This window comes from Lissotriton helveticus, chromosome 3_1 (assembly GCF_964261635.1).
Source record: "Lissotriton helveticus chromosome 3_1, aLisHel1.1, whole genome shotgun sequence".
In the NCBI taxonomy this organism is placed as follows: Eukaryota; Metazoa; Chordata; class Amphibia; order Caudata; family Salamandridae; genus Lissotriton; species Lissotriton helveticus.
Window position 1 is genome coordinate 936154181 of NC_136061.1, and position 15689 is coordinate 936169869.

Consider the following 15689-nt stretch of genomic DNA (forward strand, 5'->3'; position numbering starts at 1 on the left):
TTACCAGGCGGTGGGTGACACCTGCGATTCAGCGCAAAGAGGCGTCACTTACGTGGTGCCCCCCCCCCGCCCCCCCCCCCCGACGCATTTCAAGGAGGGGCAGTAGAGACTTCTCCCATGCCAACCTCACCTCTTAAATACTGTCAAGGGTTTATCAGAAAGGCTGGGGCCAGTGCTTGAAATTAAAATAAGTCCGCGCTATATAAAAACGCATAAATAAATACATAAATAAATAAAGAGCCTATGAGAGGTGTGTAGGGTTGGAGGATGTGCGCGAATGGCTGTAGCCACGTCTGGGAAGGACCCTTATTCTTGCGCCCCCTCCCTTTCCCCACTCGTGGGGTGTTGCGGACGGAGACCCCCCTTCGTGTGGAAGGGGCGGCAGACGGAGGCCCGTGTTTGGGGAGTGCACGGCGTTCACGGGGTCCTCAGCCAGGACTCGTGGTCGTTTCCCGGCCCTGAGCCCCCTCTTCCCGCTCGCCTCGAGCCCAGGCCCCGCCTCTGTAGCCGGAGAGGGCCGCCCGCCGCTCCCGGTGGAGGCACACACCTCACCTCGCTGCCCGGACGCGGCGCTCTCGAAACTTCGCACCAGACCATGGCTGCTTCCGCAGAGAAGGGCTCCGTGGCCGTGCCCATGAACCCCGAGGAGCACCCGAAGTGCCAACACCCGCCGCCACCGTACTCGGAGCGCCCTGACTCGGGGCCCTCGCCCCCGCCCTATGTCCTGCAGCCCGGCACCGCGCCGAGCCCCCGGCGCTTCGACACCGTGCAGCTGACTGTGCCCGCCGCCCCGCCGCCCAAAGACTACGTGCTCTGGTCGCTCTTCAATGCCATGCTCTGCAACTTCTACTGCCTGGGCTTCGCCGCCCTCGCCTTCTCCGTCAAGGTGAGCCTGGCCCAAGCGACCCTGGCATCTCTTTCCTACGCTCGCCGGCTCTTTGCTTCACCCATTCGGTTTCCACCCGAGTCGTCATAGTTTTATCTTCTCACATAGTTATTAACTCGGCGTCACTTTCTTACCACCAGTTATTTTCTCCCAATCACTTTCTCTCCTTCACTCTCTAAACTATTACTTTCCGTTACTTTCTCACTTCCTTCCTCCGCATTACTTTCTTACTCCCCTACAACTTGTTATTGTCTCACTCACTTTCTCACGACAATGTCTTTCCCTTATTTTCTTCCTGTTATGTTCTCACTCTTCTTTACTTTCTTACTATCCCGTTATGTCCCATTTAGTAAGCACTCATTTTCTTCTCACTCGTTTCTGTACTCCTGTTGGCCCAATGCCTCTACTTCAATTTATTTTTCTCCTACTCGCGCCTCTTTTCTCTCTCGTTTCATTTATCCCCTACCTCTGTGACCTCACTCTTCCCCTCTTTGTTTTCTGTATAATATCTGGGATAAAGTACCCCCTTTACATTATAAGGCTATTGCTAGGCACTTTAGTGTTCCATGACCACATAAAGGTACTCAACCTTTGGCCTTATTGTTCTATATATATACGGTCATGAATCTACTCTGACTTGCAATATCCCTATAATTAGGGCAGGGGGTATTATTATATGGTCCTAGAACTCCTCAGTGACTTGCAGGGGGTATTTAATTCCTTATAGTACATGGCCATCACCTTTCCCACAAACCACTTATATCTTAGGTGCACAGCTGTTTCATAAAAAATAGAGAGCATGCTTACATGCATGAAGAATAAAAACAGAATCCATAGTGCCAAATTATACAGATGAAGGAAGCTGTTAGGTATTTGTTGCAAAAAGATATTAGAATGAGTTTAATACAAGGCAGTTTTTTTAAAGGAGGCGCATAAGCTTCGAAGATGTGGAAACCTGCAGAAAGATTCTACGTTTTCTATAATTACCTAGGCAGTGAAAAAAAGAAAACGTATTGCCATAAATATCTTTTCTGCTTGTCACTATACAGCTAGGCATTCAGTTTGTTCCTTAAACAGCTGCAGAACTCAACTATAATAAGTAATTACTTTTGAGTTCTGATGTAATTTCTTTATTACAGACCCTCGGTGCAGATCAAAGACATTTAAGACAGTTTTTTATGCATGAATTGCAGAATCCCATGTAACAATAATAATAAAGTATAATAGAAAAGCGCTTTATAATTCTTGCGCTCCTCCTCTCTCTTTTCCACTTCCCTCCTGTACTCTTTTGTCATTCTCCCCCTTTTCTTCACTTCCCACTCTTTGTTTCTCTCTACCTCTCACTTTGCTCTCTGTATCTACCTTCATTCAGACATTATCTCCTCCCGCTTTTTCTGTTTGCACATCCTTATTTTACATATTAATGTGCTTATGTACATAGACTGGGCATGCAAATAAATACACAGACACTGATACGTACCTGTATACATTTAACACACATGCTTGTATGCATACTTAACCTGTTTATAAACATGCACTCCTACATGCACTTACATGTGCATTTGCCCACAATAAAACACACACACAAAGGCACTTGTATGCACAGGTATGGGCACCCACATACACAACGTGTGTACACACATGTAGCTATACATCTTTTCACACTGTCAACTATGCATGCAAATCTGTGCACGTGAACCCAAAATACATATGTAAAGTAAAGAGTCATATGCAGAAGCAGAAATACCAATATTCACACTTACCACCACAGGCACATCTTGCACAGGTGGACACACATGCTAGAGTATACAATTATGCCCACACAAACAAACATACATAAGCGCATGCACAGATATACACAAATGTACACATATAGATTGTATTGGCATTTACATAGTGCTATTGCTCATGGCAAGACGCAGAAGCACATGAATATGTATACACACACATCCATTCAAATATGGGTATACTCACTAGTGTAGAAACACTAGTGAGCACACCCTCGAGAGGGACAGTGGCTAGAGGTTAACACACTTTAACAGTGCGGTAAACCACCGTTACAACGAAACTTTTACAACGGACTACTTTTACAACGCAACTTTTACAACGCAGGAACCATTACAACGAACTACCATTACAACGCATTTTTTTTACAACGCAATACTTTTACAACGCAATACCTTTACAACGTAAGTATTGGTAAGTATATTATTATAATAAAAATGTTATAAGTTTGGGTTTTTAGGTAAAGTGGTATTTTTAGGGTTTAGGGCCAGGTTTGGGTTTTTGGGTAAAGGGGTATTTTTAGGGTTCAGGGCAGGTTTGGGTTTTTGGGTAAAGGGGTATTTTTAGGGTTCAGGACAAGGTTTGGGTTTTTGGGTAAAGGGGTATTTTTAGGGTTCAGGGCTAGGTTTGGGTTTTTGGGTGAAGGGGTATTTTTAGGGTTCAGGGCTAGGTTTGGGTTTTTGGGTAAAGGGGTATTTTTAGGGTTTAGGGCAAGGTTTGGGTTTTTGGGTAAAGGGGTATTTTTAGGGTTCAGGGCTACGTTTGGGTTTTTGGGTAAAGGGGTATTTTTAGGGTTCAGGGCCAGGTTTGGGTTTTGGGGTACATGGATACAGGGTAAAAATAAATAAAAAATAATATTAAATGAAAATAAATTATATTAATTTTAATTAATTACATTAAAAAAATATTATATAATTACCAATACAAGGATACAGGGTAAAAATAAAATAAAAATAATATTAAATTAAAATAAATTATATTAAATTGAATTAATTACATTTAAAAAAATATTATATACTTACCAATACTTACGTTGTAAAGGTATTGCGTTGTAAAAGTATTGCGTTGTAAAAAAATGCGTTGTAATGGTAATTCGTTGTAATGGTTCCTGCGTTGTAAAAATAGCGTTGTAAAGGTATGCGTTGTTAAAGTATGCGTTATAACGTCATACATCCAACAGTGCCCTTAAAACACCACGAGTGCAAGAGCTGTCCCCAAAAAAGTTTGCGCTGTTGGCCAAAACCCTGAATGGATTTATACTTAACTTGGCATGAAAGTAGAGCTTTATACTAAATGCATGCTTTTGTTGGTTTGGTATAAATCTGTTCTGTAGTGTTGGAGATACAAGCGTTTTAAAAAAATGGCAATGGGCTATAAAGGGTTATGCATATCTCTTCCATTTGGGGTCTGCAGTTCACATGCAAGTCCAGAAATTGAAGAAAAAAAAAACGAATAAAGTACTTTTGAAATTGGAAAAAAAAAAGTCCAGAAATTGAAAACTTTAAAATCTGTGGTTTCAAATTTGGAACTGTGGATTCTAAGAGGCGGGTGTATGACAACAATTTCAAAACATTTTAGGACAACCCTTGCGTCGTGTAAAAAAAAAAAAAGGTCTTATGATGGGACAGCTTGGCCACTGCCTGACTCCTAGGCTAAAAGTGAGGGGATCCTAAGGTCTCTCTTTGGGAAAATAGAAACAAATGAAGAGTTGTGGAATCTAGGGTACCTTCCGGGAGCCGCAGATCATCGACACCTAAAATGATGGCCTGATCAATCGTACTAACAAACGTACCTTCGACCGTAGCCAAAAGTGGAGGTTCCTGTGATTTCAAAAATGTGCTGCAGATCCAGGCCAAGCTTCACGGCCTGGTATTGCAAATCTAAGGTAAGGTTCGCCCAGGCATAGGCCAGTGATACTTGCACTGTTTTTTCAGTTTTAAAATATGAAGTTTGAGCTGTGAATGTTAAATGAGGATCCGTGGACCCACCGTCCCCCCAAAAAACACAGCCAGGCAGCTTGGGCACCGGACCTGGTGAGGTTCGACACGACCTGGCAGTGAGGGTTTGCCGCATGCCTAGGGCATTGGCTGCTTGCAGTCTGTTGGCTGCCCATGACAGCATGAGAGTTTGACCTGGCCAGAGGCACGACCCTGCGACCAGCCCCTGCTGCGCAATGCGCTGCAGAGGTTGACCACCTGCGGCACATTGATACCAGGCCCTGTGGCCATCCTATGCTGCACACATCCAAAAGGACTACACAGCAGGAGTTGGCCAGTGCCACCCACTGTTGGTTAGGAATGCTGTATGGGCTATGGCCAGGTCCTGTGGTCAACCCCCACAGCGAAGGCACGAAGGCTGCAGTGCAGGGCTTGGCCGTCGGTGGTAAATTGGGCATAGGGCCTAGCCACCTGCGCAGTCCTAACTTTCACATGGTGCCTCACTCTCATTCACTGTTTTAGTCATCCATCTCTCCTGCTGTTTATTACTGTTGTCCATCACTCCCACTCACTTTCACTCACATTCAAAACAAACAACATATATATTTTTATCTTTTTCAAACCATAACATTTGGTTTTGAAAATAACGTTTTTGTTAACATTTAGTTTTTTGTGTTAACTTTTTTTTTAGTAAATGAAAAAAAAATTCCACGTGAACAATGGGGTAAAAAAATAACACTTCTGCTGGTGGAGAAATACTTGATATTCCCATGCTCTTCCAATTTGCTCTCTGCAAGAGATAATCGTTTGCAGCATCTTGTGGCACACCAAGGAATGCATGTTGGTCTTGCGTCTCCTGCAAGATGTTGTCAGGCGATCATTCTTTAGGAGGGATGAGGTGTTGTTGCCTCACTTAAGATGATGCCCTCACATCAGCTTCCCTTTTCATTTCAGCACTGAACTGCTGTTCATGCCTAGCTCCAAGACGCTTGTGCATTGAGATGTTCAGAAGCAATATTTACCTGCCTACCTCTGCTCAGCTTCAGGTAGTACAAAGCGAACGTCAAGACATTTTTAGGGCTTGGCCTACATCCCACGAAGTGGGTGTGGCTTCAGAGTCCTTTAGAGAGCGGTCCGACAAGCTAACCTACGAATTCCAGAGAAGCGCGTGAATTTTGTTCGTAATTTATGGCAGCTGCATGGCCATTGGCCCTCGCATGGCTGTCTTTTTACAAGCCAGCACGCAATAGGCCATAGTCTGTAGAGTTTCTCCACTTCCTGCATATTCCGTGCGGTGACGCGCAGCAGAAGGCTATAATTCATCAATTACCAGCTGTCAGGGGCCTCGGTAATTGAAGCCAGATGCTGGGCGCGCATTGAGCACTGTCCAGTTAATTATTTTTCATCTGTGTGTGCGCGCATGCTGGCTCCCTGCCAAAGCTTGTGGGCCTGTGGTAATTGAAGCCAGATACCGGGCTCGCTTGCCCCATTCTCTGCTGTGTGCTCCTTCACCGCGCATTTTTTTTAACAATAACGATCGCGAAAGTGATTGCTTTCAATGCTGCTTTATTGCCGTCAATCGCGAAAGTGATTGCTTTCAATGCTGCCTTTATTGCCGTCGCACGTATTTATTTATTTATTAACATGCCGGTTCTTAGTAAAGTACATGTCAAAGGCTAAGAAAAGTAGGTTATTGCAGTGAACTATATCAGTAATGGCAAACCCTTGGTTACAGGACATAAGGATTATTATAGTGTGAGTGCATAGTGCGCAGAGTGCGCATTGTGAAGAGTGCGCAGAGTGCAGATTGTGAAGTAGTGAGTTCAGAGTGAGTGTGCAGAGTGAGTGTGCAGAGTGAGTGTGCAGAGTGAATGTGCAGAGTGAATGTGCAGAGTGCAGAGTAGTGAGTGCAGAGTGAGTTTCCAGAGTGCAGAGTGGTGAGTGCAGAGTGGTGAGTGCGAGTGGTGAGTGCAGAGTGGTGAGTGCAGAGTGCAGAGTAGTGAGTGCAGAGTGAGTTTCCAGAGTGCAGAGTAGAGAGTGCAGAGTAGTGAGTGCAGAGTGCAGGCTAGTGTGTTCAGAGTGCAGAGTAGTGAGTGCAGAGTAGTGAGTGCAGAGTAGTGAGTGCAGAGTAGTGAGTGCAGAGTGAGTGTGCAGAGTAGTGAGTGCAGAGTGAGTGTGCAGAGTGCAGAGTAGTGAGTGCAGAGTGAGTTTCCAGAGTGCAGAGTGGTGAGTGCAGAGTGGTGAGTGCAGAGTGGTGAGTGCATAGTGGTGAGTGCAGAGTGCAGAGTAGTGAGTGCAGAGTGAGTTTCCAGAGTGCAGAGTGCAGAGTAGTGAGTGCAGAGTAGTGAGTGTAGTGAGTGTAGAGTGCAGAGTGAGTGTGCAGAGTGCAGAGTAGTGAGTGCAGAGTGAGTGTGCAGAGTAGTGAGTGCAGAGTGAGTTTCCAGAGTGCAGAGTAGTGAGTGCAGAGTAGTGAGTGCAGAGTGCAGTGTAGTGAGTGCAGCGTAGTGAGTGCAGAGTAGTGAGTGCAGAGTGAGTTTCCAGAGTGCAGAGTAGTGAGTGTTCAGAGTGCAGAGTAGTGAGTGCAGAGTGAGTTTCCAGAGTGCAGAGTAGTGAGTGCAGAGTAGTGAGTGCAGAGTGCAGAGTAGTGAGTGCAGAGTAGTAAGTGCAGAGTGAGTGTTCACAGTGCAAAGTAGTGAGTGCAGAGTGAGTGTGCAGAGTGCAGAGTAGTGAGTGCAGAGTGAGTGTGCAGAGTAGTGAGTGCAGAGTAGTGAGTGCGGAGTAGTGAGTGCAGAGTAGTGAGTGCAGAGTGAGTGTGCAGGGTGCAGAGTAGTGAGTGCAGAGCGAGTGTGCAGAGTAGTGAGTGCAGAGTGAGTTTCCAGAGTGCAGCGTAGTGAGTGCAGAGTGAGTGTTCAGAGTGCAGAGTAGTGAGTGCAGAGTGCATTTCCAGAGTGCAGAGTAGTGAGTGCAGAGTAGTGAGTGCAGAGTAGTGAGTGCAGAGTGAGTGTTCAGAGTGCAGAGTAGTGAGTGCAGAGTGAGTTTCCAGAGTGCAGAGTAGTGAGTGCAGAGTAGTGAGTGCAGAGTAGTGAGTGCAGAGTGAGTTTGCACACTAGTGAGTAGTGAGTGCAGAGTAGTGAGTGCAGAGTAGTGAGTGTTCAGAGTGCAGAGTAGTGAGTGCAGAGTGAGTTTCCAGAGTGCAGAGTAGTGAGTGCAGAGTAGTGAGTGCAGAGTAGTGAGTGCAGAGTAGTGAGTGCAGAGTGAGTGTGCAGAGTGCAGAGTAGTGAGTGCAGAGTGAGTTTCCAGAGTGCAGAGTAGTGAGTGCAGAGTAGTGAGTGCAGAGTGAGTGTGCAGAATAGTGAGTGCAGAGTAGTGAGTGCAGTAAGTGTGCAGAGTAGTGAGTGCAGAGTAGTGAGTGCAGAGTGAGTGTTCAGAGTGCGGAGTAGTGAGTGCAGAGTGAGTGTGCAGAGTAGTGAGTGCAGAGTGAGTTTCCAGAGTGCAGAGTAGTGAGTGCAGAGTGAGTGTTCAGAGTGCAGAGTAGTGAGTGCAGAGTAGTGAGTGCAGAGTGAGTGTGCAGAGTGCAGAGTAGTGAGTGCAGAGTAGTGAGTGCAGAGTGAGTGTGCAGAGTGCAGAGTAGTGAGTGCAGAGTGAGTTTCCAGAGTGCAGAGTAGTGAGTGCAGAGTAGTGAGTGCAGAGTAGTGAGTGCAGAGTAGTGAGTGCAGAGTAGTGAGTGCAGAGTAGTGAGTGCAGAGTGAGTGTTCAGAGTGCAGAGTAGTGAGTGCAGAGTGAGTGTTCAGAGTGCAGAGTAGTGAGTGCAGAGTGAGTGTGCAGAGTAGTGAGTGCAGCGTGAGTTTCCAGAGTGCAGAGTAGTGAGTGCAGAGTGAGTTTCCAGAGTGCAGAGTAGTGAGTGCAGAGTAGTGAGTGCAGAGTGAGTGTTCAGAGTGCAGAGTAGTGAGTGCAGAGTGAGTGTGCAGAGTAGTGAGTGCAGAGTGAGTTTCCAGAGTGCAGAGTAGTGAGTGCAGAGTGAGTGTTCAGAGTGCAGAGTAGTGAGTCCAGAGTGAGTTTCCAGAGTGCAGAGTAGTGAGTGCAGAGTAGTGAGTGCAGAGTAGTGAGTGCAGAGTAGTGAGTGCAGAGTGAGTGTGCAGAGTAGTGAGTGCAGAGTAGTGAGTGCTAAGTGAGAGTGCAGAGTAGTGAGTGCAGAGTGAGTTTCCAGAGTGCAGAGTAGTGAGTGCAGAGTAGTGAGTGCAGAGTGAGTGTGCAGAGTAGTGAGTGCAGAGTAGTGAGTGCAGTGAGTGTGCAGAGTAGTGAGTGCAGAGTAGTGAGTGCAGAGTAGTGAGTGCAGAGTGCAGAGTAGTGAGTGCAGAGTGCGGAGTAGTGAGTGCAGAGTAGTGAGTGCAGAATGAGTGTTCACAGTGCAGAGTAGTGAGTGCAGAGTAGTGAGTGCAGAGTAGTGAGTGCAGAGTAGTGAGTGCAGAGTGAGTGTTCACAGTGCAGAGTAGTGAGTGCAGAGTGAGTGTGCAGAGTGCAGAGTAGTGAGTGCAGAGTAGTGAGTGCAGAGTAGTGAGTGCAGAGTAGTGAGTGCAGAGACAGTGTTCAGAGTGCAGAGTAGTGAGTGCAGAGTGAGTGTGCAGAGTAGTGAGTGCAGAGTGAGTTTCCAGAGTGCAGAGTAGTGAGTGCAGAGTGAGTGTTCAGAGTGCAGAGTAGTGAGTGCAGAGTGAGTTTCCAGAGTGCAGAGTGAGTTTCCAGAGTGCAGAGTAGTGAGTGCAGAGTAGTGAGTGCAGAGTAGTGAGTGCAGAGTAGTGAGTGCAGAGTAGTGAGTGCAGAGTGAGTGTTCACAGTGCAGAGTAGTGAGTGCAGAGTGAGTGTGCAGAGTGCAGAGTAGTGAGTGCAGAATAGTGAGTGCAGAGTAGTGAGTGCAGAGTAGTGAGTGCAGAGTAGTGAGTGCAGAGTGAGTTTGCAGACTAGTGAGTAGTGAGTGCAGAGTAGTGAGTGTTCAGAGTGCAGAGTAGTGAGTGCAGAGTAGTGAGTGCAGAGTAGGGAGTGCAGAGTAGGGAGTGCAGAGTAGGGAGTGCAGAGTAGGGAGTGCAGAGTAGGGAGTGCAGAGTAGGGAGTGCAGAGTGAGTTTCCAGAGTGCAGAGTAGTGAGTGTGCAGAGTAGTGAGTGTGCAGAGTAGTGAGTGTGCAGAGTAGTGAGTGTGCAGAGTAGTGAGTGTGCAGAGTAGTGAGTGCAGAGTGCAGAGTAGTGAGTGCAGAGTGAGTGTGCAGAGTGCAGAGTAGTGAGTGCAGAGTAGTGAGTGCAGAGTAGTGAGTGCAGAGTAGTGAGTGCAGAGTAGTGAGTGCAGAGTGAGTGTGCAGAATAGTGAGTGCAGAGTAGTGAGTGCAGTAAGTGTGCAGAGTAGTGAGTGCAGAGTGAGTGTTCAGAGTGCGGAGTAGTGAGTGCAGAGTGAGTGTGCAGAGTAGTGAGTGTGCAGAGTAGTGAGTGTGCAGAGTAGTGAGTGTGCAGAGTAGTGAGTGTGCAGAGTAGTGAGTGTGCAGAGTAGTGAGTGTGCAGAGTACATAGTAGTGATTGCAGAGTGAGTGTGCAGAGTGCAGAGTGAGTTTCCAGAGTGCAGAGTAGTGAGTGCAGAGTGAGTGTTCAGAGTGCAGAGTAGTGAGTGCAGAGTAGTGAGTGCAGAGTGCAGAGTAGTGAGTGCAGAGTAGTGAGTGCAGAGTAGTGAGTGCAGAGTAGTGAGTGTTTAGAGTGCAGAGTAGTGAGTGCAGAGTGAGTTTGCAGACTAGTGAGTAGTGAGTGCAGAGTAGTGAGTGTTCAGAGTGCAGAGTAGTGAGTGCAGAGTAGTGAGTGCAGAGTAGGGAGTGCAGAGTAGGGAGTGCAGAGTAGGGAGTGCAGAGTAGGGAGTGCAGAGTAGGGAGTGTTTAGAGTGCAGAGTAGTGAGTGCAGAGTGAGTTTGCAGACTAGTGAGTAGTGAGTGCAGAGTAGTGAGTGTTCAGAGTGCAGAGTAGTGAGTGCAGAGTAGTGAGTGCAGAGTAGGGAGTGCAGAGTAGGGAGTGCAGAGTAGGGAGTGCAGAGTAGGGAGTGCAGAGTAGGGAGTGCAGAGTGAGTTTCCAGAGTGCAGAGTAGTGAGTGTGCAGAGTAGTGAGTGTGCAGAGTAGTGAGTGTGCAGAGTAGTGAGTGTGCAGAGTAGTGAGTGTGCAGAGTAGTGAGTGTGCAGAGTAGTGAGTGCAGAGTGCAGAGTAGTGAGTGCAGAGTGAGTGTGCAGAGTAGTGAGTGCAGAGTAGTGAGTGCAGAGTAGTGAGTGCAGAGTAGTGAGTGCAGAGTAGTGAGAGCAGAGTGAGTGTGCAGAATAGTGAGTGCAGAGTAGTGAGTGCAGTAAGTGTGCAGAGTAGTGAGTGCAGAGTGAGTGTTCAGAGTGCGGAGTAGTGAGTGCAGAGTGAGTGTGCAGAGTAGTGAGTGCAGAGTGAGTTTCCAGAGTGCAGAGTAGTGAGTGCAGAGTGAGTGTTCGTTCAGAGTGCAGAGTAGTGAGTGCAGAGTAGTGAGTGCAGAGTGCAGAGTAGTGAGTGCAGAGTAGTGAGTGCAGAGTAGTGAGTGCAGAGTAGTGAGTGCAGAGTAGTGAGTGCAGAGTAGTGAGTGCAGAGTGAGTGTGCAGAGTGAGTTTCCAGAGTGCAGAGTAGTGAGTGCAGAGTAGTGAGTGCAGAGTAGTGAGTGTGCAGAGTAGTGAGTGTGCAGAGTAGTGAGTGTGCAGAGTAGTGAGTGTGCAGAGTAGTGAGTGTGCAGAGTAGTTAGTGCAGAGTAGTGAGTGCAGTGAGTGTGCAGAGTAGTGAGTGCAGAGTAGTGAGTGCAGAGTAGTGAGTGCAGAATAGTGAGTGCAGAGTAGTGAGTGTGCAGAGTAGTGAGTGTGCAGAGTAGTGAGTGTGCAGAGTAGTGAGTGTGCAGAGTAGTGAGTGTGCAGAGTAGTGAGTGTGCAGAGTAGTTAGTGTGCAGAGTAGTGAGTGCAGAGTAGTGAGTGCAGTGAGTGTGCAGAGTAGTGAGTGCAGAGTAGTGAGTGCAGAGTAGTGAGTGCAGAGTAGTGAGTGCAGAGTAGTGAGTGTTCAGAGTGCAGAGTAGTGAGTGCAGAGTGAGTGTGCAGAGTAGTGAGTGCAGAGTGAGTTTCCAGAGTGCAGAGTAGTGAGTGCAGAGTGAGTGTGCAGAGTAGTGAGTGCAGAGTGAGTTTCCAGAGTGCAGAGTAGTGAGTGCAGAGTGAGTGTTCAGAGTAGTGAGTGCAGAGTAGTGAGTGCAGAGTAGTGAGTGTTCAGAGTGCAGAGTAGTGAGTGCAGAGTGAGTGTTCAGAGTGCAGAGTAGTGAGTGCAGAGTGAGTGTGCAGAGTAGTGAGTGCAGAGTGAGTTTCCAGAGTGCAGAGTAGTGAGTGCAGAGCGAGTGTTCAGAGTGCAGAGTGAGTTTCCAGAGTGCAGAGTAGTGAGTGCAGAGTAGTGAGTGCAGAGTGAGTGTGCAGAGTAGTGAGTGCTAAGTGAGTGTGCAGAGTGCAGAGTAGTGAGTGCAGAGTGAGTTTCCAGAGTGCAGACTAGTGAGTGCAGAGTAGTGAGTGCAGAGTAGTGAGTGCAGAGTGAGTGTGCAGAGTAGTGAGTGCAGAGTGAGTTTCCAGAGTGCAGAGTAGTGAGTGCAGAGTGAGTGTTCAGAGTGCAGAGTAGTGAGTGCAGAGTGAGTTTCCAGAGTGCAGAGTAGTGAGTGCAGAGTAGTGAGTGCAGAGTAGTGAGTGCAGAGTAGTGAGTGCAGAGTGAGTGTGCAGAATAGTGAGTGCAGAGTAGTGAGTGCTAAGTGAGTGTGCAGAGTAGTGAGTGCAGAGTGAGTTTCCAGAGTGCAGAGTAGTGAGTGCAGAGTAGTGAGTGCAGAGTAGTGAGTGCAGAGTGATTGTGCGGAGTAGTGAGTGCAGAGTAGTGAGTGCAGTGAGTGTGCAGAGTAGTGAGTGCAGAGTAGTGAGTGCAGAGTAGTGAGTGCAGAGTGCAGAGTAGTGAGTGCAGAGTGCGGAGTAGTGAGTGCAGAGTAGTGAGTGCAGAATGAGTGTTCACAGTGCAGAGTAGTGAGTGCAGAGTGAGTGTTCAGAGTGCAGAGTAGTGAGTGCAGAGTGAGTTTACAGAGTGCAGAGTAGTGAGTGCAGAGTAGTGAGTGCAGAGTAGTGAGTGCAGAGTAGTGAGTGCAGAGTAGTGAGTGCAGAGTAGTGAGTGCAGAGTGAGTGTTCACAGTGCAGAGTAGTGAGTGCAGAGTGAGTGTGCAGAGTGCAGAGTAGTGAGTGCAGAGTAGTGAGTGCAGAGTGAGTTTCCAGAGTGCAGAGTAGTGAGTGCAGAGTAGTGAGTGCAGAGTAGTGAGTGCAGAGTAGTGAGTGTGCAGAGTGAGTGTGTGCAGAGTGAGTGTGTGCAGAGTGAGTGTGTGCAGAGTAGTGAGTGTGCAGAGTAGTGAGTGTGCAGAGTAGTGAGTGTGCAGAGTAGTGAGTGTGCAGAGTACATAGTAGTGATTGCAGAGTGAGTGTGCAGAGTGCAGAGTGAGTTTCCAGAGTGCAGAGTAGTGAGTGCAGAGTAGTGAGTGCAGAGTAGTGAGTGCAGAGTAGTGAGTGCAGAGTAGTGAGTGCTAAGTGAGTGTGCAGAGTGCAGAGTAGTGAGTGCAGAGTGAGTTTCCAGAGTGCAGAGTAGTGAGTGCAGAGTAGTGAGTGCAGAGTAGTGAGTGTGCAGAGTAGTGAGTGTGCAGAGTAGTGAGTGTGCAGAGTAGTGAGTGTGCAGAGTAGTGAGTGTGCAGAGTAGTGAGTGTGCAGAGTAGTGAGTGTGCAGAGTACATAGTAGTGAGTGCAGAGTGAGTGTGCAGAGTGCAGAGTAGTGAGTGCAGAGTGAGTTTCCAGAGTGCAGAGTAGTGAGTGTGCAGAGTAGTGAGTGTGCAGAGTAGTGAGTGTACAGAGTAGTGAGTGTGCAGATTAGTGACTGTGCAGATTAGTGAGTGTGCAGAGTAGTGAGTGTGCAGAGTAGTGAGTGTGCAGAGTAGTGAGTGCAGAGTAGTGAGTGCAGAGTAGTGAGTGTGCAGAGTAGTGAGTGTGCAGAGTACATAGTAGTGAGTGCAGAGTGAGTGTGCAGAGTGCAGAGTAGTGACTGCAGAGTGCAGAGTAGTGAGTGCAGAGTGAGTTTCCAGAGTGCAGAGTAGTGAGTGCAGAGTAGTGAGTGTGCAGAGTAGTGAGTGTGCAGAGTAGTGAGTGTGCAGAGTAGTGAGTGTGCAGAGTAGTGAGTGTGCAGAGTAGTGAGTGTGCAGAGTAGTGAGTGTGCAGAGTACATAGTAGTGAGTGCAGAGTGAGTGTGCAGAGTGCAGAGTAGTGAGTGCAGAGTGAGTTTCCAGAGTGCAGAGTAGTGAGTGCAGAGTAGTGAGTGTGCAGAGTAGTGAGTGTGCAGAGTAGTGAGTGTGCAGATAAGTGAGTGTGCAGAGTAGTGAGTGTGCAGAGTAGTGAGTGTGCAGAGTAGTGAGTGCAGAGTAGTGAGTGCAGAGTAGTGAGTGTGCAGAGTAGTGAGTGTGCAGAGTAGTGAGTGTGCAGAGTAGTGAGTGTGCAGAGTACATAGTAGTGAGTGCAGAGTGAGTGTGCAGAGTGCAGAGTAGTGAGTGCAGAGTGAGTTTCCAGAGTGCAAAGTAGTGAGTGCAGAGTAGTGAGTGTGCAGAGTAGTGAGTGTGCAGAGTAGTGAGTGTGCAGATTAGTGAGTGTGCAGATTAGTGAGTGTGCAGAGTAGTGAGTGTGCAGAGTAGTGAGTGTGCAGAGTAGTGAGTGCAGAGTAGTGAGTGCAGAGTGGTGAGTGCAGAGTGAGTGTTCAGAGTGCAGAGTAGTGAGTGCAGAGTGAGTGTTCAGAGTGCAGAGTAGTGAGTGCAGAGTGAGTGTGCAGAGTAGTGAGTGCAGAGTGAGTTTCCAGAGTGCAGAGTAGTGAGTGCAGAGTGAGTTTCCAGAGTGCAGAGTAGTGAGTGCAGAGTAGTGAGTGCAGAGTGAGTGTTCAGAGTGCGGAGTAGTGAGTGCAGAGTGAGTGTGCAGAGTAGTGAGTGCAGAGTGAGTTTCCAGAGTGCAGAGTAGTGAGTGCAGAGTAGTGAGTGTAGAGTGAGTGTGCAGAGTAGTGAGTGCTAAATGAGTGTGCAGAGTGCAGAGTAGTGAGTGCAGAGTGAGTTTCCAGAGTGCAGACTAGTGAGTGCAGACTAGTGAGTGCAGACTAGTGAGTGCAGAGTAGTGAGTGCAGAGTAGTGAGTGCAGAGTGAGTGTGCAGAATAGTGAGTGCAGAGTAGTGAGTGCAGTAAGTGTGCAGAGTAGTGAGTGCAGAGTGAGTGTTCAGAGTGCGGAGTAGTGAGTGCAGAGTGAGTGTGCAGAGTAGTGAGTGCAGAGTGAGTTTCCAGAGTGCAGAGTAGTGAGTGTTCAGAGTGCAGAGTAGTGAGTGCAGAGTGCAGAGTAGTGAGTGCAGAGTAGTGAATGCAGAGTAGTGAGTGCAGAGTAGTGAGTGCAGAGTAGTGAGTGCAGAGTGAGTGTGCAGAGTGAGTTTCCAGAGTGCAGAGTAGTGAGTGCAGAGTAGTGAGTGCAGAGTAGTGAGTGTGCAGAGTAGTGAGTGTGCAGAGTAGTGAGTGTGCAGAGTAGTGAGTGTGCAGAGTAGTTAGTGCAGAGTAGTGAGTGCAGTGAGTGTGCAGAGTAGTGAGTGCAGAGTAGTGAGTGCAGAGTAGTGAGTGCAGAGTAGTGAGTGCAGAGTAGTGAGTGTGCAGAGTAGTGAGTGTGCAGAGTAGTGAGTGTGCAGATTAGTGAGTGTGCAGAGTAGTTAGTGTGCAGAGTAGTGAGTGCAGAGTAGTGAGTGCAGTGAGTGTGCAGAGTAGTGAGTCCAGAGTAGTGAGTGCAGAGTAGTGAGTGCAGAGTAGTGAGTGCAGAGTAGTGAGTGCAGAGTGAGTGTTCAGAGTGCAGAGTAGTGAGTGCAGAGTGAGTGTGCAGAGTAGTGAGTGCAGAGTGAGTTTCCAGAGTGCAGAGTAGTGAGTGCAGAGTGAGTGTGCAGAGTAGTGAGTGCAGAGTGAGTTTCCAGAGCGCAGAGTAGTGAGTGCAGAGTGAG

The 15689-nt window shown here is 47.8% G+C and overlaps 1 protein-coding gene across 2 annotated transcripts in view; it reads left to right on the plus strand.

The window, feature by feature from the left end:
• The first annotated feature begins 457 nt into the window (after nt 1–457).
• LOC144824801 (dispanin subfamily A member 2b-like) overlaps nt 458–15689 on the plus strand; it is a 49380-nt gene continuing 34148 nt past the window's right edge. The window contains exon 1 of one of the 2 annotated variants that reach the window (XM_078683805.1): nt 458–886. In XM_078683805.1, coding sequence (XP_078539931.1) covers nt 596–886 — 291 coding nt within the window. In that variant the 5' untranslated portion in view covers nt 458–595. The remainder of the gene's footprint in view (nt 887–15689) is intronic. The other variant, XM_078683804.1, reaches the window with a different exon arrangement.